Below are 27,062 nucleotides of genomic sequence, written 5' to 3' on the forward strand. Positions count from 1 at the left end.
CAGAACAGAACAGGAAGGAAGAGAAGGAGTGGTAGCCACTCGTTCACTCTGCAATTAATTAATTAATAATCTACTTCCATACATACCTGCTCTTCACTGATAAATTATTCTAAAGATCTCTTATAGCCAAATGTTTTATTGTTATTATTTTTGTTATTTGTTATGTTTTTTAAACCTTTTTTTTCTTGCAGGAGTCATCCCAAAAGGATCTATAAAGAGAAGTCTTAGTCTAATACTGGACCAATGACAAAGATTGTTGTTCCCCTCAGTCACTTAGACACCAAAACATGGGAAAATAGGTTGAAAAGGTTGAAAAAAATGGTAGTTACCCTTTAATCACAAGTGAGGAAGCAACCCGAGGAATCTCATTTGGGCTTTATGGGGTCTGGGCATTAACGGATGATGGAACAAAATCACAACAGAAAGGATGTGATTTTGTTTCTTGACACAAAGGAAACTGACAAGCTATTTAATCATTGTTTAAGAGTATTTAAATGGTAGCATGGCAGCAAATTAATGTGTGAGGAGGAAGGAAGGAGGAAGGAATCTAAGGAGATGAAGGATTTGTAGTTTTTCAATCTGCCACCAGATGGAGGTGCAGGTATGAGACATTCAAGGCACTTGGTGACTCCACTGCAAGAAATGAGAGTGCATCGTCGTATGCCTCCACAGCAGCCAGAGAGTGTTTCCCTTTTTGGGTAGAGGTCTGTGTGTGTGTGTATGTGTATGTGTATGTGTATGTGTGTGTGTGTGTGTGTGTGTGTGTGTGTGTGTGTGTGTGTTTGTCTTACGCTGAGTACAGAAGAGTCCCGTCCATCCAGGGCTGCAGCTACACTCTCCGTCTGCGGCGCTGCACTGGGCTCCGTTGTGACAGTTACACGTGTGGATGCAGTCTGGACCCCAGGAGCCCTGAGGACACGCTGCCAATACCACACACACACACACACACACACACACACACACACACACACACACACACACACACACACACACATACACGCACGCACGCACGCACACACACACACACACACACACACGCACACACACACAGAAAGTATAAGATACACACCAGGGTTATTACAATCAACTACAACTAAAATAGGCAGTGAAATATATTCCTAAAAAACTAATGCAAAAATAAAAATAAATGCAAATCATTTTAATTTTTAACAGAAACTGAACAGAATTGACAATGAAATTCCAGGAGATGGTGCTGTGCCTCAACTGCTTCCCATCAGATACTAAAGTAGCATAAAGATTAAACATTAAAGCCATTACTACACACTTCTCCAACCATGTATTTTGTATGTATATGTAAATTCTGACCTAAATACCTGGCACTAACAAAACAAACTAAAACTACTGTAAAACTAAACATAAAACATTTTAAATTAGCAAAACTAAACACTCTGAAAACTAACTAAACTTAAGTAAAATGTACCTGAAAATTAAAAACCATATCAGCCTTCACACACACACACACACACACACACACACACACACACACACACACACACACCGTCCGTGCCTTCATTAGCTTAACAAGTGATTGGGTGATCGTGGTAGCTCCGATCAATGCAAGATGGATAATTAATGTCAGAGCCGATGGAGTAATTGCCTTTACGTTGTTATGGTTTTTTTTCAGTTGTCTTTGACTGGTTCACGATCAACTCAACTCAAGTGGTCGATAAGTGCTGAGGTGAGAAGGAGAAAGGAGCGAGTGTGAACGACGGAGAGAGAATATTAGTAGCGTCTCACGTTTGGAGCAGTCGGCGCCGATCCATCCGGGGTAGCACTGACAGGAGCCGTCGATGGGATTACAAGTGCCGTTGTTGGTGCAAAAACACGCCTCTGCACAGGCTTTACCGTACTTTCCACTGGGACACACTGTGGGGACGCACAGACGTATAAAGTTAGATATTAAGATAAATGTTACTCATTAGCAGACCCAAAGCAGTGATCCAGAACACACATCTGTATTTCTGTTTGGGGTAAGGATGTGTTAACAATCTGAGTTTATTTTTTAATTTTGTTTAAAATCTGAGGACAATCTGTGGCTAATCTGTCTCTGCAGATTCGGTGTGGCCCTGTTCGTTATGACAATACCAGTCAGTCAGAACTGACCTTATGAAATTAAAAGTGCTACTATGGAGCAAACATAAAAAACACAAATATTGACTAGAAACATAGAGCAGATGGTAAAAACTAGAGTTAACAATAATAATAACATATATATAAAATAATCAATATTTTACTCAAGTAAATGCAGTACCACAGTGTAGAAATACTATGTTGAAAGTGGAAGTCTTGCCTTAAAAAGTGTACATGAAGGGTAGCTACCATTATTTTCCTGTGTTTTTGTGTCTAAGTGACTAATGGGAATGACAATCTTTGACATTGGTCCAGTATTAAGCGAGATCGCTGCAGTCAGCAGCGGCGAAACAAGCTACAATGTAAGTTAATACAACATTTGTCCAGCTTGTATTTATCTTCACAAAACTGCTGTTTTTTTGCTGCTGACAGGCTCAGATTAATATTCTTATTGTCTGACAACATAATGGAAAGGATCCTTTCAGAGATAGACCTGTAAAACCTCTTTGAGATCTTTCTTTTTTGTTAGGAACAGCTCTGAAGTCAGACTTCATTTAAAAAAGCAATACTTTAAGCGTGTATAGAGCCAATAGATTTTCACATGTAAATCACATGTTGTGTTTATTTTAACCAAATCTAGGGGTGTGATGGTCGGAAAAGTGGAAAGACAACTTAACTCTCACTTTCCCTTGTTTTACATTGTTTCTGTTGACTTTGAGTGAAGTGTTTTTTACAATGCTAAAATGACTGTTTATTTACATGGAGTCTGGTGGGTTAAACAAACGCAATTTCACGGATGTTTTTTTGTTTAAAAAAAAAAGGATCTTTCTCTTTAACAGAAAGGTTAACCTCCTTAGAAATCCTTTCCATAATGTTGTCCGACACCTAGAACAATAATCTGAGCCTGTCAGTGGCAAAATGAGCACTTTTGTGAAGGTAAATACAAGCTGGACAATTGTTCTATGGACTTACAATATAGGTGGTTTCTCCACTGCCGACTGCAGCAATCTCGCTTAATACTGGACCGATGTCACAGATTGTAGTTTCCATCAGTCACTTGGACTCAAAAACACAGGAGAATAGGGTCCAGGTTGAAAAAACGTAAAAAGTAAAAAAGTGTTATAGTTTTTTTCCCGATTGCTTAACAACAGTGGCCACAATTGGAGACACGTGCAAAACTCTGACTATGGTCTGCACAGCAGCAGTTCCAATGGACCAAACTTTAGCTTGTTTTTCATTGCTTGAACACAGTTTTCAAAACTCTACGCACTTATACCATGGCTTTAACCACGAACTGCACACCACTGTGGATCTACAGCACTTTGTTCAGATGCTAACACCCTGCTCGATATTCTACCAACAAACGTTTTCAAGTTCTTTGGCTTCAGATCTCCTACAAATAAAAAACAAATCTCTTGTTACAGAGTCTCTAAAAACCACAGTCATCAAGCCACTCTTAAAAAAGAACAACCTAAATACGTCAGTAATGAGCAATTATAGGCCAATATCAAACCTTTAATTGTTAAGTAAATCATTTAAAAGGTAGTATTTTGACAACTCAACCCTTTTCTTGTCAGTAAACAACAGGATTTTGATGCCTTTCAGTCGGGTTTCTGACCACACCACATCACTGACACAGCTCTTGTTTAAGTCTTTAATGACATCCACTAACAAAGTTAGTTGTAAGACCTCAGTGTTGGTGTTACTTGATCGTAGTGCGGCATTTGACACGGTCAACCATGACATATTACTAGATCGATTGAAAAACTGGGTTGGCCTTTCTGGATCAGTTTTAAACTGGTTTGAATCCTATCTAAAGAATACAGACTACTTTGTGTCTATAAGCATATGTATCGGATCATAAAATTAAGACTTGCGGAGTTCCCCAAGGATCAATTCTGGGACCTTTTGTGTTCAACATCTACATGCTTCCACTGGCTAAAATTATGGAAAACAACAAGTTAAGTCCCCATAGCTATGCGGACGAAACACAACTATATTTAACTTTAACGCCAGAAGACTATAGTCCAATACAAAAACTGACTAATTGAACAAATCAACGACTGGATGTGCCAAAGTTTTCTTAAATGAAATGAAGAAAAAACTGAGGTAGTTGTTTTTGGAGCAAAGGAAGAGCAATTGAATATCAGCTCTCAGCTTCAAACAACACTGTTAAAAACAACTGACAAAGCAACAAAATCTTGGTGTAGTGATGGACTCAGACCCAAATTTCAACAGCCACAATGACACAATAACAAAGTCAGCCTACTAGCATCTTAAGAATATATCAAGGATTAGAGGACTTATGTCTCAGCAGGATTTGGAAAAACTTGCTTTTATCTTTGACTACTTCTGCGTCCTTACAGGTCTCACTGAAAAACAAATTAAACAGCTGATTGAGAATGCTGCAGCCCAAAGTCTCACAAGGACACTATGACCCCCCCAGACCTCTCAGGTCATCCGGGACAGGTCTGCTTGTGGTCCCCAGAGTCAGACCTGAACAGGGGGAAGCAGCGTTCAGTTATTGTGCTCCACATATCTGGAACAAACTACCAGAAATCTGAAGGTCCGCTGCTACTCTCAGCTCTTTTAAATCAAGGCTGAAGACCTTTCTGCCTGATGTTGCTTTTCCTCAATTTTAATACTGAACAGTGAATTTTATTCTTGTATTTTATCTCGTATTAAATTTTAATACAAAACTGTGAATTTGACACTTGGATTTTTATTCTCGTCTTAATTGCTATACTGACATATGATTTTTTAAATGGTTTTACATTTGTATTTGTTAATCTTTATTTTTAATCCCTATTTTGCTCTTTTAAGGTTTGAGGTTTTAAGTCTTGGGTCTCAAGAACTCAGCACATTGAGTTGCCTTGTGCTGACATGCGCTATATAAATAAAATTGCCTTGCTGTCACAACTGCACCACACACTAGCCTCACACTCAGACAGAACAGATCTCAGTCTGGTGGCTGTCAAACTCTGCTGATTGCAATCTTAGCTGAAAGCCTAAGCAGGTGTCTTGTTTTAGACTAGTAGGTGAACATGTACGGTATTTATAGAGATAGCTCAGAAACCCTTTTTTGTATACAAACACCAAATAAGAATGAAGCAATCATAAACTGTTCCATTTGAGAGAAACAGGTAAAAGAGCAGAGATACCAACGTGTCCATGTCAGATGTCTGATACATGCACAGCTATAAAAACATGTGAAAAACACTATATCTTTACTACAGTAAAACTGCATTATTACTGTTTTTCAGAATGTAACGGAGGGGAAAGTAATGGAAACAGCCCATTTGTTAGTATTTAGAGAGGATGCAGACAATGTGATGAAGAAAACTTGCCCCATGATGCTCGAGAGAGGCAGGATCTGTCACACTAGTCTTTGTTATTGTTGTGTACCTTTAGGTTTTTTTCCCCAGTAATTCCATAAATTACAAGAGACAAAATACTATATTGAAGCAAACTGCTGATTTTCAACCCTTATCGTTTACCTTATGTAAATATTGATATGTCGTAAAATCAACATCCTTTCTTTTAAGAAACTATTGAGTAGTGTAAAGTCACTCAAACTGTATAACTGTAAAGATAAAAAAAGTTGTTATTTTCTATACTGGTGTGTGATGCTAGTGTTTTTACTGTGTGTGTTCTGAGTGACAGTGTGTGTGTTATCTCAGTAATGATTGTTCATAGTGTTTCGCTGCACCGAGCCTGCTTTGAGACGTAAGAGTTGTGTTGTTGTGAATGAGTTTTGCAGGAGATATGAACTGTTTAGCGTCTGATTAGCGTCTCTGCAGTTAACTGTGTTTAACGTTTCTTTTTTAAAGAAATAACTTTAATTTAAATTTAATTTAATAAATCACGTTGTGATGGAGTTTTGCAGGAGATGTGAACTGTTTAACTCAGGTGAGCGTTGTGTGAGTTTTGCCCGTGGGGCTTCAGTTCTGTATGATGTCATGTATGATGTTATAAATACAGTACATTAACATGTTTTTTAGCAATCAAAAAAAACAATTTACTTCAGTACAAAATGCAGTCTTGATAAAAGGTTTAAACATAAGGAAATAAGGGACAATTATATGTTTAATAAATATATGACAATTTATGTTTTAAAGAATAAAATGTAGAACACATTGAAAGAAAACTGTACAAAATTTGAAGGAAATACGATTCAAGGAAAATCAAATGACCTTCAATTACATTCAGTACAAAACTCATGTTAATCTCAATTATTATACTCACCTTTGATTTTTTTATTTTTATTTGCAATCTGATTGCAAATTGCTTTAAAAAATACCTATTTATATTTATAATGTTGTGAAATAAATGAACACTGCTGACTGTTCCTAATGTGATTAGCGTCTCTGCAGAAGACTGTGTTTGAGGTTTCTCTTCTGGAAAAAAGCCTAAAAGGGTCAAAAAGAAGTTTGTTTTTCAGTTAATCATTTTAGGGAAATGCACATCCTGTTGCTTAAGGATGCAACACTACTACTTTATTATATTCAGATTCAAATGTAATTAATAAAATACAGCACAGTGGCTGGGTAGCACTTCTGCCTCACAGCTAGTTGGCATGTTCTCCCCAACCATGCATGGATCTCCTCCGGGTGCTCCGGTTTCCTCCCATGAGACGTGCATGCTGGGTAACTAGGACTAGAGTTGAAAATTAGCCGACTGGCTAACACTGGCGCATTTACAGAAATGCTGATTAATGTGCATCGTCTTAATCTAATAAATAAATCTTATAAAATCTTACTGAGACACAGACACTGTTGTGTCTAACAAGCCTGATGATAATTCAGTAATGTATCACAATGTGCTCTGTTTTGTTTTTATTATTGACAATTAAAATGAGAGCACATACTGCTACTACTACTGCATGTTATATATCTATGAAGATGAGTTTATTAAGTCAAAAGTATCTTACAAAACTTCATCCATTAACTCCCTGGGCAGGACAGAAAGAGGAAGAGTAATTTGTCCTGAGAAATTCTAAACAGCTCAAAGTTTAAAAGTTGAGATATTATGAGCTGATTGCAAACTTTTTACATGTTTAATGAATGTTTGCGTTGCATATTTATGACACAATACAAAATCCAGTGTGTGCTTATAGTTGTCAAACATCACGGCTGTGTTATAATTTCATGAATGTGTGCTACTTCTACATCGTAATGTTCAGATAAGATAAAATACATTATAAATACATGAGCTATGTAGATTATTTTACAATTCTTCTCCGCTCGTTTGCATTTCACTAACATTTTCCACATGTTCCAGAAAATGTATGGTCTTCATTAACAGGTTCTGCCTGTCCAGGCTTATAACAGCCAGCCGTGCTTATTGTTTCACTAAAAAAAAAAAAAAAACCCTCGAGGGGATTCTTCCCTTTCTGCTCTGAATAGGAGAGCAATAAAGATCGTTATGAATGTTTTAATGAAGTCCCTCCACTTATGTAACAGTAGCCAATGTGTGACTAGTGTCTGTAAAGTTTGGATCAAAGTGTTACGCGTACATGAATGAAACCGTGTTTAACAAAGATAATTAGCAGGAGAGGGACTGTTCAGCAGCTCCCTGCTGATCTCGTGTCAACGCAGCACTGAATCAGTTCTTAGTCAAACTCTCCGGTCACTCAGTCTGAACTCTTAGGTCCAGAGTCCAACATCTATCTATAGACAACTATCAGAAGGACATACCTGCCCCCTACCAGGACAAATCCTACTGATGTTGTGAACCTAAGGCTGTGCAATTACGATTTGGGCTCCTAACGACCACAATAACAATGTTATTGAAATAAAAGCTATTATTTTAGACAAGTAAACTCTTGTGACCCGCCCAATCTGCAGCTCTGGAAACCTGCACGTTTAACCCTCGTATTGTCCTCCCGGGTCAAAAATTAACATAAATTTGACATTTTCGTCCCCTTTTCAGACTTTTTTTGTTTTGTTTTCACTAACACCAGCTTACTAACACTGGTTTTACAGTACTTCTTGGAATTCATGGTCAATAACCCTCATTTGTATAGAATGATATTGACTATTTGAATTAAAAAAGCAGAAATTATGAATTATTTTGACTAATAGTTAAGATCAGAGGAAGGAATGTGATCAATTGCATTTGCAAAGAACATTGAATGGAATCCAATCCATTTTTTAATGGTAATTTGGTTAAAAAGAAACCTAGATTTCAGAAATAAACATTTTTTAAAGGGGTCAAATTTGAACCAAGGGCAACAGGAGGGTTAGTTCTCCTGCTTCAGCTCCCAATTTTGCGGGAACCAATCACAAACTGGCTTATTTACCTGGCGTGCTATTGGCGGGTTTAACACGTGTTACGGCCCTGTGTAACTGTGTAACTCTTGTGTTTTCCTAATCAGGTTCATCGTGGACACCTGAGGGCCCCAGTGTGTGCTGATTGTTTAAAACCGGGTTCTAGTGCAGAATGGAGGGAGAGTCTGACGGCTTCCACATCCCCGTCAGCGGAGGCGTCCCCCATCCTTTTACGTTTTGCGTTTCGTTTCTAGTTTATGTTAATAAATTACTTTTGTTACACTGTAGCATGTGGTGCGTCTCCGTATTTTGTCACGGTCCGAGAGCCAGGTCGTGACACACGCGACCAAGCAGCTTCTTGTTTTCATTCAACGTAGCGGCCACCGAAGAGTAGACTCCCGAGACCAACGCTCAATCTCACATCTACTGAGTTGGCTTGGTCTGGTGATAGCCAGACTTGGTGTTTACATTAAAGTTTGATAAATGCAACGTGTATCCAAAAGTTAATGAATAATCGTTATGTCAATATCAACCAAAACACTCGTCCCCCATGCCTCAGAGTCTCTAGCGGTCGTTTATCTCAGCTGCCAAAGACAACCTGGTGTCGTGTGGTCACGTACAGATGGAAGATGTCCCGACTCTGCACCCTTACCCAAAAACATCTGGATCTTTCAGACTACAGGGCACCGGCATTCAGCTGGTAATGTAGGAACAGACAGCTGTTGGCTTCAGGGACGACACTCACAAAATGAATTGAATGAAGATATCTAACTGAAAAGCATAATAATGAATAATATAAATAATATGATTATATGAATGCGACAAAAGGATATATGTAATCATGCTCTTAGAGTTTATGCTAGCTTCTATTAGAATAAACCCACATTAACAGCCTCCAGTTGTTACTGAAGCAGCATTATTGAATTTGTTTAAACTGAATGGACCATTTCAACCTTAATATTAATTAGGGAATGATTAAAATTATGAAATATGTATAAAGTACAATAAAAGGAGGTTGTGTGGAATAAGACAAAGCTCAGAAAGTACATTCAAACCACATATCCAACCCCATCAGGCTTTCTGCCCCCCCACACCCAGGACACACCGCTACCTGGATGACGGCTAGATGAAACAAAGGGGACACGCCGAATCCCTAGAGCTGAGTTTCAATAGTGGCTCAGCACGCCCTCTTTCGCCCTCGGGGGATCCTCTGAGTCTTTTAATCATCTGCACAATGCACTGTAGGTATGCATTTAGTGATTGAAAATACATCAGCAACGGACAACCGCTAAACTGCTGACCACCAAAGAAGGAGAACTAAATAAATAAAATTACATTACAAATACATTTAAAAATGCTGACCAATTAAAGCAGATTGGACTTTTTTAGGAGGGGGGGCTTAAAGAGACAAGTGCTAAATAGAGCATTTCAGACAGAGTAAGAGCAGGTATATTCAGAATTTATTTTTAACATTAAAGAATGAAAATTTAAAGAATTCTTGTTGAAACCAACAAGTTGTTGTTTTTTTTCTTTGTTAATCACACAAGGGGAAACTAAACTACACACTCTGTTGTTATTACACACAGGCCTGAATTACACACACACACACACACACACACATGCTCAGGACCTATACATGTACTAATGGAGAGATGTCAGAGTGGGGGGGCTACCCATGGAAAGGTGCCCTGAGCAGTTGGGGGTTCAGTGCCTTGCTCAAGAGCACCTGCAGCCCGTAGAGTAGAGCAGAGTAGAAACTCAAACACAAGCAAAACCTATGAGACCTGTAAAGAATCCTGGGTTGGTTGTCTGAAGGTGATCGTGTGTGTACGGTTTGTTGAAGAGATATTTGCTTTGTTGAGATTTTATAGATGGAGAATAAGACATCTTTTAGACCATTGTGTACATTTCACACCAGTTTCCAGTTGAAAAATACATCCGATTTCTTTGTTAAAGCGGTGTAAACCCATTCTGTCTCAGTTAACTCACACACTCACACACATTGCAATGCAATGCACCAGAGCCTCTGAGAGTTTACCGCTCAATAACATCATTAGCTTGTACAAAAGGGTATCGCACATGGAGTGGACAGGGATGGAGCGGGACTGGCTCTTCAGGCGGTCAAAAGCCCCCCCCTGCCGGACATCGGATTTATCAAGGCTCGCCAAGTTATCTGCTGGGCTGCTCAAAGATGCAGCAGCCAGCAGAATGGCTAATGTAGGACAAGGCACGACTAAGACCGTCTTCATGTTTAATGACAATAAATATTTCACAGCACACTCCTCCACAGTCTCTACTTAAAATTTAACTTGGCACGGCACCTCGGGCTGACTGCCTACATAGGAGAATTAACACCTGTTTAACCTGCAGAGGAGCCAAACCTTACTGAAAGAACGATGTAGAGGATAAAGTGAAAAAAAGAGCCTTGTGATGAAATGAAGAGGCTGGAGGAGTTATGGCGGCACGGAGGCTCTCTAGCTCACAGCAAGGAGGCCCTGCTGAGTATTGGGTCCAATCCCAGGTTCGGGCGAGCCCTTTACGAGTTTGCGTGTTAGCCCCGTGTTCACGTGGTTTTGCTCTGGTTTCCTCACACCAATTCAAAAATGCAGAGGATACATTACGTGTACATGTAAATGTACTTGGTAAATGAAGGAAATATTATAGTGTAGTTGGTAGATGGGACACAGACGGAGCTCAGGGTTTAGATTTCTTTCATTTAGTACATTTCTAATGAAATGTACACATTCAAGGGGTTTGCTTCGGGTGAGTGGCTTGAATTCTAACCTCAAAGTACTTAGAGATGTCAGGATTTAAAAAAAAAACAGGTTGTGTAAATGAAGATGTCAAGAGGCCAAATGCAATGGGTAGAGCAGATGACTGTGCTCCTGAAGGTTGTGACAACGTTGTGTGTCTGTGGAAAAGGGTGAGACGAAACAGCATCAAATGAAATGTGAATACGATAAATTCTGCACTAACACTCTGGGATTTTGTCCGATTGATTGACTCTAAAACTAAATGATGTGAGACTGTGCCTGGAGGTGTTTGGACACACACACACACACACACAGCAGCATGTCACACTGTGGGAGATGGGTCAAAAAATAAAATAGGTTGGTCACAATCTGTGTCACACAAAGAAAGAGGCGACTCTAAGTTAGTGGTTGGAGATGAGGGACCTCAGTTCTGGATTTACGACCCCGTGTTAAACCACGCAGTATATGGACCTTGAGGGTTTGAGGGATGTAAACCTAGTTTTCTAAAAGGGGGGTTTAAAAAAAATTAAAATACAGTTGCAGTTTTTTTCTGGGCATGGATAGCACAACTTAATGGAAATGTGACACTACAAACTGAAGGCAAGGAGTTTAAAAGACCTGAGCATCTACTAGGCAGGAACAGACTATATGAGTGAGGCCAAAGAGATCTGGATGGCCCCCTGGGGACTGGCTGCCCCCCCACCATAACATGGACCAAACTCCCCCCAAAAAATCAAAGTACACTTCAAATACGTTTTTTTTCCAAAGATGGTTTCTTTCATTAAAGCTCGTTCTGATCACCCTGTCCTTTATCAGTATTTTGATGCTATGCTTTCTCTTTGAAGCTGCCTTATTTTAATCAGCTGTTTACTTCTTATCCTTCACTGTAACTTTTATTCTCGTATTTGATCCGTTTTTATATCTTTAACTGTTACTGAAGTGACATTGTTGAAAATTGGAACTGTATGACAACCTTTATGACAACCGGCTGCTCTGGGAACAGCAAGGATCGCGGGTGGATGACTTCGATAGAGCAACGATATTAAACATTGTCCAATGCTAGCGTCCTATAATATTGTAAAGATAAATATTTTTTTATTGTTTTTCAACTTTAACAATTTATACATAGCAATTTGAATTGCCCCGTTGCTGAAATGTTCCATACAGAAATAAAGCTGCGTGGCCCCTAAAAACGGGGTGAAACATCATGATTGACAGCTGGGACTGACTTATGATTGTTCAAGCGGGTGATTGTAGCTCTGCAGTGTCCTGCTAAGTCATGCTACGTCCTGCTAAGCCCTGCTACGTCCTGCTACATCCCACTATGCCCTGCAGTGTCCTGTTATGCTCTGCAGTGTCCTGCTACATCCTACTATGCCCTGCAGTGTCCTGCTACGTCCTGCTACGCCCTGCTATGTCCTGCTAAGTCCTGCTACGTCCTGCTACGTCCTGCTATGTCCTGCTAAGTCCTGCTACGTCCTGCTATGCCCTGCAGTGTCCGGCTAAGTCCTGCTAAGTCCCGCTAAGCCCTTCTATGCCCTGCTACGTCCTGCTAAGTCCTCCTATGCCCTGCTACGCCCTGCTATGCCCTGCTATGTTCTGCTTAGTCCTGCTACGTCCTGCTATGCCCTGCAGTGGCCTGCTAAGCCCTGCTAAGTCCTGCTAAGCCCTGCTAAGTCCTGCTAAGCCCTGCTAAGTCCTGCTAAGCCCTGCTACGTCCTGCTAAATCCTGCTAAGTCCTGCTAAGCCCTGCTAAGCCCTGCTAAGCCCTGCTACGTCCTGCTACACTGTGTAACACCCTGCTACGCCGTGAACGTATTTCTAGTCATAGTTCCATTATCGTTATTGTGATCATTATTGCCACTGTTCATCGCGACCCCAACCGGCACCGTAAGACTCCACCTACCAAGAGCCTGGGTCTGTCCCAGGTTTCTCCCTAAAAAGAGGTTTTTCCTGTGCATTGTTGCACTTAATGCTTGCTCTTGGGGGAACTACTGGAATTGTAGGATGCTGTAAATAATAGAGTGTGGTCCAGACCTACTCTATCTGTAAAGTATCTTGATACAACTCTTGCTATGATTTGATACTTTGACTTAAACGCTGCGGCTCCAGCGCCTGATCAGAGGAAGTGGAGCCGCGTCATCCATCCATTTATTTTTTTATTTTTTTTACAGACTATAAAACTGCACAATTGGAATTTCTAAATTCCGTGTTTTTAACTCAAACTAGAAGAATCCCTGCCTCGGCTGCCTTGTCTTTATAATGTGTCTCTCAAAAATGTATCAACGTGTAAAACTAAGCTGCATGCCATGGGACAACTACGTTTTCATTTCACTTTCCCTTCTGTTGGCTTTGACTTGGACATTTTTTAACAAGGAACCATTCCATCAAACATCTTGAAGGCTCCACTTACGCTTAAACGTTACATTGATGAACAGTTCAACAGTGTCTCTTTTTTATTGCAAGCATACAACAACATAAAACAGACACAGCTGGTTGTTTCTGAAACAAAGGACAACTGACCTTGATTACAGAGGGAGCCGAAGAAGCCGGAGAGACATTCACAATGTCCGCTGACGTGGTGACAGGCGCCGTCGCTGTAGATACACTGGGGACACGACTGGCTGCAGCGGTGGCCGTAGAAACCAGGCGAACATGCTGCAGAGAACACAGACACCTCTATTAGAAGAGGTGGGTGAACTCTGTGTGTGTGTGTGTGTGTGTGTGTGTGAAATAGAGAGAGAAGCCAATTTCAGTCCAAAGGGAACTTCTGATTGCTTCTCTGATTAGTTCTCTGATCATTTCAATAATGGATTTCATGGTCCACTTAGTCTCAAATTATGCTACGTTTTCAACCCCCACGTATATGTAAGCTGAATATCGGCTGGGTCCATCATGTATATATATATATATATATATATATATATATATATATATATATATATGTGTGTGTGTGTGTTGTGTGTGTGTGTGTGTGTGAGTGTGCAGGCAAATGTGTGTCCCTGAACGTGTTCCCCTGACCCGTGGTCTGCTCTCTGGGGTCAACCTGTTGGCAGTATCGGCGTTTCTTTGTTTTCCTTCCACCACGGATCCTCCCTCACACGTCTTCCTGAGGCCTTTAATTTGCATGAATTGATGTTGCTCTAAGTGGCGAGACAAGCTGGTGCAGGCCTCCTCTCTCTACTGGCCTGCTGCCTCTTCATGCTACAGGACTTTCCTGATTAAGATAATTGCTTAAACTGTGAACCAAGAGCCTTTAAATGTAGAACTCTGATGCAGGAGATATATATATATATATATCTCCGCAGAAAGGTCCACTGCCAGCATTCAACAGGTAGCCTAAGACATGTTATTATTAGAGACCTAAGACCTATATTATTATTCAGATTTTAAAATGAACCCTTCTTACATCTGATGAAACAAACACACACACACACACACCCAGTGTGTCTGGCTATCTTTGTGGGGACCGGTCATTGACATAATGCATTCCCTAGCCCCTTACCCTAACCTTAACCATTACACCTAAATGCCTAACCTTAACCCTGACCCTAAAAATAACCTAATTCTAACCCTACTCCCAAACCAAGTCTTAACCTTTAAACAGCCCTTTAAAGTTGTGGGGTCCAGTATTTTGGCCCCACAAAGCTGTCAGGACCCCATAAATATACTAAATATATACTGTATTCCTGGTTTTTGGACCGCACGAATGTAGTTAAACAAGAACTACACACACACACACACACACACACACACACACACACACACACACACACACACACACACACACACACACACACACACACACACACACACACACACACACACACACACACACACACACACACACAGTTCCATAGCATTTTATCACTGGAATAAATCAACACTGCTAATTATTTCTAATGTGATTAGCGTCTCTGCAATAAACTGTGTTTAACGTTTATTTTTTAAAGAAATAACTTTAATTTAAATTTAAACTAAAAAAAGTACTCATTATGCAGAATGGTCCTTTTTAGAATAACGTGATAATTATCTAATTAAATAATAATCAAAGGTGGAGCTAATTTGAACACTGACCTCAAAGAAAGTAAATGATTATTTCATCATTTTGATTGGATAACATCAGACATAATTTATTGTTCCCACAATGGGGAAATTCACCTGTTTGGGGATTTTCTTCTACATTATTGATGCATGAACACGTGGTTGTTATCATTCTTCACAAACTTTATGCTCAAGCATATTTTGAAAGGCAATTCCAGTAATGCAAACGTTTTTGTATTTTGAGTCCTTCATTGGAAATATGTGCATCTGTGCATATGTGCATGTGTGCGTGTGTGTGTGTCTTTACTTCGTCTGCAGTTGGTGCCACGGTAACCGGGAGCGCACACACAGGTGCCGTCCTCTGGAGAGCAGGAGCCTCCGTTCTCACAGGTGCAGCTGTAGGAGCAGTTGGGTCCCCAGCGTCCATCCTCACACACACTGTCACAATGGACACCTGCAGAAAACACACACACACACACACACACACACACACACACACACACACACACACACACACACACACACTTCTAGTCATTTATAGCAAGATGCTTTGTTCTAAGCTACCCGGCTTTTAAGTGAATTCAACCTGACTTCCCAAACGCTGCTCACAAAGTTTCAGATGTGTCACTTGAACTTGTCAAAGGAGAAGAGCGAATGATGCAAATAAAGGGGCTAGATGAGCTATTAAAGCACACACTCAGACACTGAGTCAGCAGGGGAGGGAGGAGGAGAGAGAGGACGGATGTGACAGATCATAGAGACAAAGAGACAATTCCTCCACACTCATCTCCTAGTTCAAACACAGAGCTGGTGCTATTCTATGGTTTTTGTATGGCCAATTTATCACACATGAAACATGGAACAGTATGTGCATCAAAGCTGATATATCTGCTTTCCCTATGCAATATAACTCCCTAATTAGTTAGTCTAATACATTTATTATCCTTTCAAAAATTCCCTGTGTGTCAGACCAATTTAACCAGAAAAAAATGCAGTATTTGCTCCTGTTTGTTCAATAACAAATACAGTGAGCTGCTGTTTTACAAAATGACTGATTATTTAAAAAAGAAAAGAAACTATATATCTGTGAGGTGTTTTTGAAGATGAAGGTCTTCCGTGGGAACCAACGGGCTTGGTGCTGAGAGCCACAGACAGCAAGTCAGGAGTTGGTTGGTTGTTGGTTTTGGTCTTTTCATGATATTTGTTGACTGTATAAAAATATAGAACATTTCCATCCTTATCCTTTAAACACTATGGCTCAAAGAAATAGCTGAAGGCGCTGGCAGGAAGGAAAAGATTAAGAAGTTTGTTTTATTCTCTTTTTATGAGTCATTTTTTTATACTTCTTTCACGCTGAATGAACTAAATGAAATAAATATGTAAATATATTTAGTTTGTGTATATAGATATACACACACATATACACATATACATGTGCACACAAACACATATATATCCATGCATCCATCCATCTTCTTCCGCTTATACGGTATCAGGTCTCGAGGGCAGCAGCTCCAGCAGGGGACCCCAAACTTCCCTTTCCCGAGCCACATCAACCAGCTCCGACTGGGGGGTCCCGAGGCGTTCCCAGGCCAGGTTGGAGATATAATCCTTCACCTAGTCCTGGGTCTTCCCCGAGGCCTCCTCCCAGCTGGACATGCCTGGAACACCTCCCTACGTTTTAAATCAGTCAAAAAACATGTAACTAATGATCATTTTCATTAACAGTTATTCTACAAAGTAACAGTAATTGTTCAGTTAAATTCAGTTTAAGTCCATGACATAATCCATTTGTTGCGCCTGCTAAAATGCTAAACTAAAATGACGAATATGGCAAACACGCCTATCAGCAGATTAGCATGCTGACGTTAGCGTTAACCCCCACCACGACTGGGCCTCACGGAGCCACACGGAGCCTCACGGAGCCACACGGAGCCACACGGAGCCTCACGGAGCCTCACGGAGCCTCACGGAGCCACACGGAGCCTCACGGAGCCTCACGGAGCCACACGGAGCCTCACGGAGCCACACGGAGCCTCACGGAGCCTCACGGAGACACACGGAGACACACGGAGACTCACGGAGACTCACTGAGCCTCACTGAGCCTCACGGAGACACACGGAGCCACATGGAGCCAAGCTAACCGGCAGTGGAGCGGTGGTGATGCTGTTAAAACAGTCTTGACTGAGTCATGTCAGGATTCTTTAAATTTGATAAATAATAATTGGACCCCACGTATGTACAGAATGGGACATTTTACAGTGTAAAAACAAACTTGTTGAAATTGGCTAAAACTATATTTGAACAGTTAAACTGTGTTTGCACATGTAAGAATAAGTTTGTATGAACAAACATTTTAGGCAAAAAACCTACATTCCCTAAATTCTGCCAGAGACTTTTTGCCCTTTAATCATTTGCTGAAGTGTCTGCTTCTTTCATCAGTCTTGCAAATGTGTGTGTGTGTGTGTGTGTGTGTGTGTCCTGAGAGGCAGCAGTCTGTCTACACAAAAGTTGGCTTGCAGAACGGATCAGAGCCCTCGGTGCTCACAAGGGACAGTCTGGAGACGGCAGGGCCCGAGAGACTTGGATTACATCAATTCTTACTTACAAGCTGTAACACACACACACACACACACACACACACACACACACACACACACACACACCATCTAAATATAAAGAGAGACAGTAAGTGAGACAGACAGACAGAGTAAGAATGGTGTATGTGCAGATACAGTAACTCTCCCACCTCCTCTGTGCAGCCGGCTTACTGCAGCTCATTAGAAACTTTCTTTGACACAGAATATAAGAGAATATGTGAGTGGGGCACAGGCGGGCAGCCATTAGGACTCAATTAATAAACTACCTCTGAGCCACAAAGTGGGGGAAAATCACAAGCTCTATTTTCAAGGCTGTGAAGTTAAAACAAAGGGAGGAGCGGGGCGAGAAGGTGGGGACGAGATATGAAGCAGAAGAAGGACAAATGGAAAGTTTAGGCAGAGCGAGGTGTAAAGCTAACACGTAGTATTCATCTCCCAAGTGACAGCAACACTGAAATACAAGTTAACAATCAGCCCTGAGACCAAAAACATAATGCCTGTGACCTACATCCGGTCATGTAGCGCTTAGTGTAGGAAAAGGTCTTTTTGCAGTACTGCAAGTACAGTATATTGATCCAGTTTCTACTTATTCCTCTTCATAATCACAGGCTGTGTCCCAGTTCCACACTGCATACTAATTCTTCCTGTATTTTGAGTACAGTAGTACTGTGACACAGTTCAGGGTACTCAAAGATGTCAGTAGGCGAAAGCTAAATTCTCCTGGAAGTTGAGAGTGCCGTTGTCAAAAGAAATAAGGAAGGAGGTGCTCACACTTGCAAAAGTATTAAAACTAATTGTTGACAGTAGTGAGACAGACTGCAGGAACGTCACAGAGGAAAAAGTATTAAATCATCAAAAACATTTGGCTCTTTGATCCTGTTCCCGTCGTTAAACTAGTCGAGGCTTCCTAATGTCACAGTTGGATCTAATATCTTCTGTTTTTGTTGAAGTTCATACAAGTTTTACTTTGTTTTACTCCAACATTCACACCCCCGCTTCACACCCTGATTGGTCAGCTGTGGGGAGGTGATAATGAACCCTGGGTTGGAACTTCTCTCTCTAGCTTTCTTCTTCATTTATAACTCATCATACAACTATTTATGTAACTTCTTCATGTGAACAACCGAGTGTGATACTACAGGAGAGACTGTCTGAAAATATGCTCGGTTGTCTACATTTTTAAAAGTCCTATTTCCTGCTCATTTTCAGGTTCATACTTTTTTAGTTTTGGGTTTCAACTAGAACATTTTGACATGCTTTAATGTTCAAAAAACAATTTATTTGTATCTTACTGTCTGTCTGAATATACTTGTATTCACCTTCTATCTGAAACATGTTATGTGTGCATCTCTTGAAGACCAGTCCGCTCTAATTGGCTTGTGGGAAAAAAAAATATGGTGCAGCTTTTCAAAGGACGTTCTAAAGTCGTGGGTGGAGATCCTCAGATGGGGGCGGGGGTGGGGGCGGTATATTCTAACGAGCCTGCATGTGACATAGGAAGAGGAGCCAAATCCCAAATGGCTTGTTGATTTATGTAATCTGATTGAGGGAGTCCACAAAAACTGACTAGGTTGTCTAAGTTCACACATTTGTGGGTTGGTAGACCCTCCAGATACTCAATGTGCACAAGCACAGACAAAAACCTGGTTCAAAGTTAATAACGCAACATTGCATTGTTTTATTTTAACAGAGCATTAGGGTCATGCATAGCGAGCGCACACTATGCTTGTTACACAAAAGGATGCGCAGCAGCACACAAACATGCAAATCCTCAATCATGATAGCAAAGCACCAAGGTACAAACGCGCCTGGGTTTAAAAGGGAAGGGGAAATACTAAGACACACTTTGTTACACCCAAAAAAACACCTATAAATTAATTAAGGCTCTAAGCATGACCTTTTTTTCTGTTAAACTAGCAAAAGTGGATTTTTTACGCGGCCTTAGCACATCTTCACGCCGTGCGCTTAGATCGTTAAACTAGGGCCCAAAGTCTCTTTAGATTAGAATCATCAGTTTTACTTCGATATACTAACCTCAGGTAGAATTCAGACTGAAATTAACAACAGAGCTAACTCATTCATTTCAATGAGACCACTGCCTCACAGCGACAGCAGTGCAGACACAGAGTTCTCTAGAAGAAAAAGTCAAACCTGGCTCGACTGTTGACTGTTGACGTCCTATCGTCCTATTCAACGCACTGTGTAGCCTACTTGCAAACGCATGTTTCAGGTACAGTAGATTACTTTGTAACGTGAACAGCATATTTAAGTTGTTTACCTGGCGATCGTCCCGACAGAGGATGACAAAAAGTTCCCTGATAACTTTTCAAAGTTATAAAATCTCATTAGTCAAATTGCTGTGTTTTGGTGTCTAATGAAACAGACCCTGATGCAATCTGGTGATTTCCTTTTACAGTTTTCAGCGGTGATCCACAATAACGGTCTGTGGAATTTGGTAGTTTTTTTTTGCTTGGGATGGAGATTTGTTTAAAGATTCTGCATCCTACAACTCGGTGTAGCCCGGCTGTCTGAACCATTCAAACTCTTGTATCTATTTATCAAACTGGACTTCTTGAATAATCTGCCTCTGTCTCACCTGTACCTCGCAGGAACAGGTCTAACACAGGGCTGTACATAGGGCTGTACTCAACGCCTGGTAGCACAATCTAAAGCGAATTGTTCTCTGTGTGTATCTATAGTTCCCCCGGTGGAATTAACAGAAGGGATATTCCAAGAGAGAGAGAGAGAGATGGAGAGAGGGAGAGAGAGAAAGAAAGAGAGAGAGAGCTCAGTGAAGTCCAAAAGATAAATCCATAGAGTTAGTTCTCTTCTTTTTGCTTGTACATTTAAATGAAAAATGTTTAAATGTTTGGATTTTCTATAAACCTTTTTGAATACTTTTTAATACATTAAAATTCCTCCCGATGCAAATTCATTACCAGTTCTCCCTCTGGCAGTGAATTAAAACGCCCCTTTCCATATTCATCAGCTCCCATCGATCATTGCTCATCACGACTCTTCTGATTGACAATTAACGAGTAAAAGAAGCCGAGCTACAAATTGAACACGACTTATATTAAAGCAAACAGAGGTTTGAAGAAAGAGGTGCAGTGTCACCGCTGAGGTGATGTATATTTGATTGTCAGTGACCCCTCTGGTCACCCTGCTGCCCAGCTGTTTGCTCTCCTTGCTTCAGCCACCGCTCTATAAAATGCTCCATCACTCTTTTTGCGAAGAGGTTCTTTCCCATTGCTCCTAATGTTAAACCGATGGCTAATAGATATGTTTCACTATGAGTAAAGATTTATGGCTCTGGGTTCAATCTACGTCGTAGATACAGTACCTACGTAGGTAAGCCTAGATAAAGACCCTACGCAGTACCCTAAAAAGCCAGATCCTGTGGCCGTGTTAGCTCAGTTGGTAGAGCAGATGCACTTATATGGGGGTTTACTCTTTGATGAAAGCGGTCGTGGGTTCGACTCCGACCTGCGGCCCTTTGCTGCATGTCACTCCTCCCCCTTTCGTAACTTCATCTGTCCTGTGGAATTAAAAGACAGATGAACGCCCACAAAAAATATCTAGGCTGTAGCCTTACGTGCAAAAACTGTGATTGATTCGATTGGCCGTGGCTGGGTAAAGTCGTATGTCCCTCTTCTTATTTCCACATTCTCGTTCTCCTTGAACGACACAAAATCAAGGAGGGGATAACTTTTAGACAGTGTTCAGAAAGCACAGGGGAGACACTTTTGTTTCTTAGTCTGCGCTGCTGGAGTTAGTACTTGCTGGTCACTCTCTCACTCGCTCTACCACACACTCCCAACACGCATGCACACAAACACAAGTGTTAATCTAATGAGCAGCTGTCACCTTGTATGGCAGCCTCGGCCACAGTGTATGTATGTGTGTCAATTGTAAATGGTTCCTGCACTTTGTAAAAGCACTTTGAGTAGCTGTTGAGACTAGAAAAGCGCTATATAGCAGTCCATTTACATTTACATTACACACTCACACACACACACACACACACGCACACACACACATACACACAAACACACACACACACACACGCTTTGCTATTTTCTTAAAGAGATATGCTTACTCACACTTTGCTGCTATTGCACTTCTGGTTAGACCCAAACTGCATTTCGTTGCCTTGTACCTGTACATGTGTAATGGCAATAAAGTTGAATCTAATCTAATCTAGAACACAAGAAAAAAATCCCCTCACTAGCGTAAGCTATGGCTTAGGCTCTGCATAGATAATACGTATGACTGTAAATCAGCTATTATTTCATCACTTGCTTATGTATTTACCAGCTGTTTGAGAGACGCACTTAAAAACCCAAATAAGTGCTGTAGTGATTGTCTGTCCTTTGCTTGTGTTGGGATTTGTATGTTCTTTTGATGTTTTTTTCTAACTATTTCATGTCCCGATTCCACGTGGCAAAGACACTTAATCTTGACCTTGGTTTACAGTTTAAGGTTCCCTGCCACATGTACTTAATGACTTTGTGGTACTGTCTGAAGTTCTACCATGGATTCTGTAACTTGTTTTGTGGAAGAAATGTTGACCTTGTTTCAAGCCATTCTAGCGTGGTATAGAACCCGGAAGCCTCAGCTGGATTTATGCCAGTTCTCATTAATATTCAGCAAGCTAAGCTGCTTGACTCTGATTGGCCAAGAGCTAGCCAATGAGGGCCTGGCTTTCAGCATCCTTTATCCAGCGCAACTGGGCGTGCTCATGAATATTAATGAGCTCAGGTAACATGACGTCAGACTGACCAGCTGTTGTGATTGGTTGATTTCTCCTCTTGTTTCTGTTCAGTGGCTAGAGCTGACAGAGGAGGTAGCAGATCATCTTCACATTCACCACATATAACACACACACACACACACACACACACACACACACACACACACACACACACACACACACACACACACACACATATGGGCCTGACATATTTCAAAAAATGCAGGTGAAAACGGTTTTGTGTGGCAGGGCACCTTCAACAACAACAGGCCAAGAGTCAGAGCAGAGCCTATTCTTAGGTGCTTCCCACAGGGACTTGTAAAGCTGTCAAACCCATCCAAGCTTGACTCTCCATCATCTTAACAATTATAGTTTTGAATTTCTCGTGTGTCACATATATTGGGCCTCCATTCTTGTTGCCAGGAGCTGTAACTTTTGATGGCCACAGTGTTTCTTAGTCCCAAACAGTGGCTGTTATAACTCACCGGTCCAACCTGCCACACAGCGACAGAAGCCGGTCACTGGATCACATCCGTCAGCGTTGACACAGTCACATCTCTCTCTGCAGTCCAGCCCGTACGATCCCTCCTGACAGCCGGAACACAGCAGACACAATTACAAAAGGCACTTTATCACAATTATATAATTATACATAAAATTAAATTAAGCTGCAGAACTATAACTAATATACTATGCAACGTACCCGAGAAGCAGTGGTTTTTTTGGGCCGTAAGTAACAATTATTTTCACTGGGGATCTAACCTAATTAATTAATAAGCCCAAGATGACTTTGATGAAATTTCTTGTTTTCTCAAAAGATTTTTTCAACTCAAAATATTTTCAGTTTAATGTCACAGTGGAGAGAAGAAACTGGAAAATAATCAGATTTAACCGATGACAGAAAACGTCTGTGCACTGAGAATTTCAACTCAAACCGAGTAATTGACCAACACCAAATAGTTGGCGATTGATTTAATAGTTAACAACTCGATCCCTCTTCCAGCTCAAGTGTTCATCAGTTTAGTTGAATCCGAATTTGGACCCCTTCCTGCAAAACACTGCTGCTGCTGCTTTTCCACTCAAAAGAGGCTGATGACCGCCGCGACCACTTACGTGACACGGTACGTCGCAGAGCTCGTCCCTCCAGCCCGGAGAGCAGGTGCAGGTCCCGTTGGCGGGGTCGCAGGCGGCCTCGTTGGCACACTCACATGTCTGATTGCAGCTCAGTCCCCAAGCACCACTGGAGCAAGGGATGGAGCAGTCCACCCCCTGCCAGCCTGGACAGAGACACAGAGACAATCAGACGCACAATTCAATTGAGTCCACTGTGATTCATGTGCACCTGCGAAGCAGGAAAGGTTTCCTTGTTTGGAAAGGTTCGATCATAATAAAGTTGACTTATTCACTTAAAATATCCCTAAAATGGTAGTCTTGCATTGCCAGAAGGTCTGGCTAGTCCACGCAGCATTCTGGGATGAGAGAAAAACGTGCTCTGGTTTATCGGCATTTCTTTAAACCAATGACAATCGTCTTGGGCGGTGCTAAGCTCCGGACGGAGCCACGGTGCCGCTGCAAAATAATCTCAGGATAGAAGTTGTTTTGGTGGAACGTAGTTTAGTCGTGCGACAGAAAACTCAGATTGGACAGATAGTCTAGCTAGCTGTCTGGATTTACCCTGCAGAGATCTGAGGACCAGGTAACCATAGTCCTCAGATTGGACAGATAGTCTAGCTAGCTGTCTGGATTTACCCTGCAGAGATCTGAGGACCAGGTAACCATAGTCCTCAGAAATCAGCCGCAGGTTAGAGCGCCAACACAAAGTAAGAGAAAGGGGACGGACATCCGGCACCTGAACAATCCCTGAAATGAAATGTCATCGATATACACTACTAAAATGATCATTTTGGTTACCGTATTTTCCAGACTATATGTCACACTTTTTTTTGTTACTGTGTTACCGTTGACATACCAGACACCTACTATATTCAGCCTGTTGTTCTGTGTGCTACATGTCTGTTCTAGGTCTTGGATTTTGTGAAATACATTTCTAATTTAATGTGACTTATAGTCTAGTGCGACTTATAGGTGTATGTTTTTTTGTCACATTTTTTGACTGATGCAACTTACTTTTGAGGGCCTTATAAAAATATGATTTTAGTTGCAGATTATTTTCCTGTCAATTCACACATCGAATAACCACTTCAGCTCTAAAGGAGAGAATCAGAAAAGAGAGTAATTAAGGAAATAGCAAGATTATCTTCTATAGAGAACAAAGGAAAAGTGGAACTGCGGCCCTAAAATCAAATACCACTGTTACACACTAATGTGTTGACAGTAAATGGGAAAGTTTTGGTCCGAGACTCGCAGATTTAAAGCGGAAAACAAAGTGGACCACTGAAGAGGCAGAGACGAGTTTCTCCACCTACAGGAGGAGAAAGAAAGAGATGCCGCAACAAGAGAGCTGAGCTTTGAATTCCAGCTGTATCTTTTGTTCAACAGGCAGTGAGAAAAACAAGGAATCAAAGGGAAGAAGAAGAAAAAACAAGCGCTGGGGGTAGGTTGAGGAAAAGTATGTTTCCTGTCTTTTATGCTGCTGAGTGTGATTTATGTGACCTGCCTTTTAGTTGACAGTAAGCTGGTTGTTGATTGGCCAGTTGACAACAGCTCTGCCCCACACAAACCACACAAATGCTACGTTCAAGTCACACAGTTCGGACTGTAATTACGAGCAGCTGAGTATGAAAAGCCTCCACCTTGGTTTCCGTGTTGAAGGACATGTTTCCTCAGAATTGTGTGAAAACTGTGAGCTGCTTTGAGTTAAGTTTTGTCTTGTTTGGTGGGCGTCAGGCATAGATTGGCCATCGGGAGTACCAGGAGATTCCCGGTGGTTCAAGGTTTAAGGAGTCACATTTTGTTGTGCAGCGGCATGTAACATAAGGTTATACAAGACAACAGCCATACATCTAATAGAAAAATAAATACGTACTACACGGAAGTCCACAGCTCACATTGACTTATTAAAGAAGCCTATAGCAGCAGGGATAAAAGAGTTTTGGTGTCTGTTTGTCCTGCATTTGGTCTTTAGACTAAATCTGCGGCCAGGCGGCAAAAAATTAAGCAGCTGTTCAGGGGGTGACTAGGTCTGTTCAGGACTGGTTGTGTCTTCTTGAGGGACCTTGTCTCATTTGCTCATTTGGCCGGTCTATTTGCGTGGGCTGAATGGGCTGCACTCCAAGAAAAACCTTTTTATTTATTTTTTTAAACAGTCCATAGAGATAAGAGAGGTCCAATGATAGGCCTTCTTGTGTGTCTTTCATATGAACACTGGCCATTCACATCATTGGTCTTTGATTGACCGGCCCACACAGGAGAGAAATCACATGATTTAAATTCGTCTTCATAATCATGTTAATGTCCAGCACTTTGGTCAACCTGGTTGTTTTAAATGTGCTTTACAAATAAAGTTGGATTGGACAAACTAAAAAATATTTACACTGCAAATCCACCATCATGATAGTAATGTGCCAAGTTCCAGTCGTGCCTTTTAAAGGGAATGGCAGAGGACACTCTGATTGGTTAATTGCATGTTACACCCAAAACACACGTATGATTAATGAAGACTAAGTATGACCATGCGCCTGGCGCACTGACCTGATTTTCTGCCATTAAACTAGCAAAAGTGGATTTGGACCCTCCCTAAACGCACCTGCGCCAGGCTCAGATCGTTAAAACACAGCCCTTAAAATGAACCCATAATGAATGATCTTAAGCAGTGTAAGGAAGGGAACCTTCTTTGCAGATGCAGGAGCCGTCGGTGTAGGAGCAGGAGATCTCGTTGTGGCAGGAGCACGACGAGGTGCAGTTGGTCCCGTACAGGCCTGCAGGACAGCTGATGGAGCAGTCGTCCCCCTGGACACAGTGGACAGACACACGGACGCTGATGGCAGTGGAAAGGCTCACATTTTTCATAGTTACTTATTTTAAAAACACAACCATAAAATCAATTAATGATTTCTGGTCATTCTTCCAACCATTGGTTTATCTTAAAACAACAAACATGTAATTTTCTCAATTATAATTTACCTTTGCAGTCATGTCTATATTCTTAATTAACTAACTGGACAAATGAGAGAGGAAATTATGGGGAAAAAACCTGCACTTATAAAACAGACAGATTAGCAAACTTACTATCAAAAGCTCAATAATTAAAGGGGAAACATAATGAAAAACAGTCTTTGTTCTATTTATTTAACTTTTGTTCTGTTACGGTAACTTTTATGCACACTGGTAAGGAGCTGCTGAACAGATCAGTGTACTCTGATCATAATGACAATAATGATATATCTATCGCCTTCCAACCCTTAAACTGTGACATAAGACAACCTAGTCTGTTTTTGTAGAGAAAACATGGGCTCCAACAAGCTATTTTGATTCTGGCACCCCTTCCTATGTAACATGCAGGCCCCCTGTCCATATGTAACATGCAGGCCCCATGTTCCTATGTAACATGCAGGCCCCATGTTCCTATGTAACATGCAGGCCCCATGTTCC

General features: G+C 41.1%; 1 protein-coding gene across 4 annotated transcripts in view; it reads right to left on the reverse strand.

Annotated features, from left to right (window-relative positions):
- Positions 1 to 27,062, reverse strand: part of LOC117935241 (multiple epidermal growth factor-like domains protein 11) — a 145,062-nt gene that overhangs the window by 12,750 nt on the left and 105,250 nt on the right. For all 4 annotated transcript variants that reach the window (XM_034857535.1, XM_034857391.1, XM_034857460.1 and 1 more), the window contains exons 12-18: positions 26,300 to 26,420; positions 23,625 to 23,788; positions 22,997 to 23,099; positions 15,465 to 15,611; positions 13,637 to 13,771; positions 1,759 to 1,887; positions 792 to 920 (exon numbers count right to left, since the gene is read on the reverse strand). In XM_034857535.1, coding sequence (XP_034713426.1) covers positions 792 to 920; positions 1,759 to 1,887; positions 13,637 to 13,771; positions 15,465 to 15,611; positions 22,997 to 23,099; positions 23,625 to 23,788; positions 26,300 to 26,420 — 928 coding nt within the window. The remainder of the gene's footprint in view (positions 1 to 791; positions 921 to 1,758; positions 1,888 to 13,636; positions 13,772 to 15,464; positions 15,612 to 22,996; positions 23,100 to 23,624; positions 23,789 to 26,299; positions 26,421 to 27,062) is intronic.

This window comes from Etheostoma cragini, chromosome 1 (genome assembly GCF_013103735.1).
Source record: "Etheostoma cragini isolate CJK2018 chromosome 1, CSU_Ecrag_1.0, whole genome shotgun sequence".
Lineage (NCBI taxonomy): Eukaryota > Metazoa > Chordata > Actinopteri > Perciformes > Percidae > Etheostoma > Etheostoma cragini.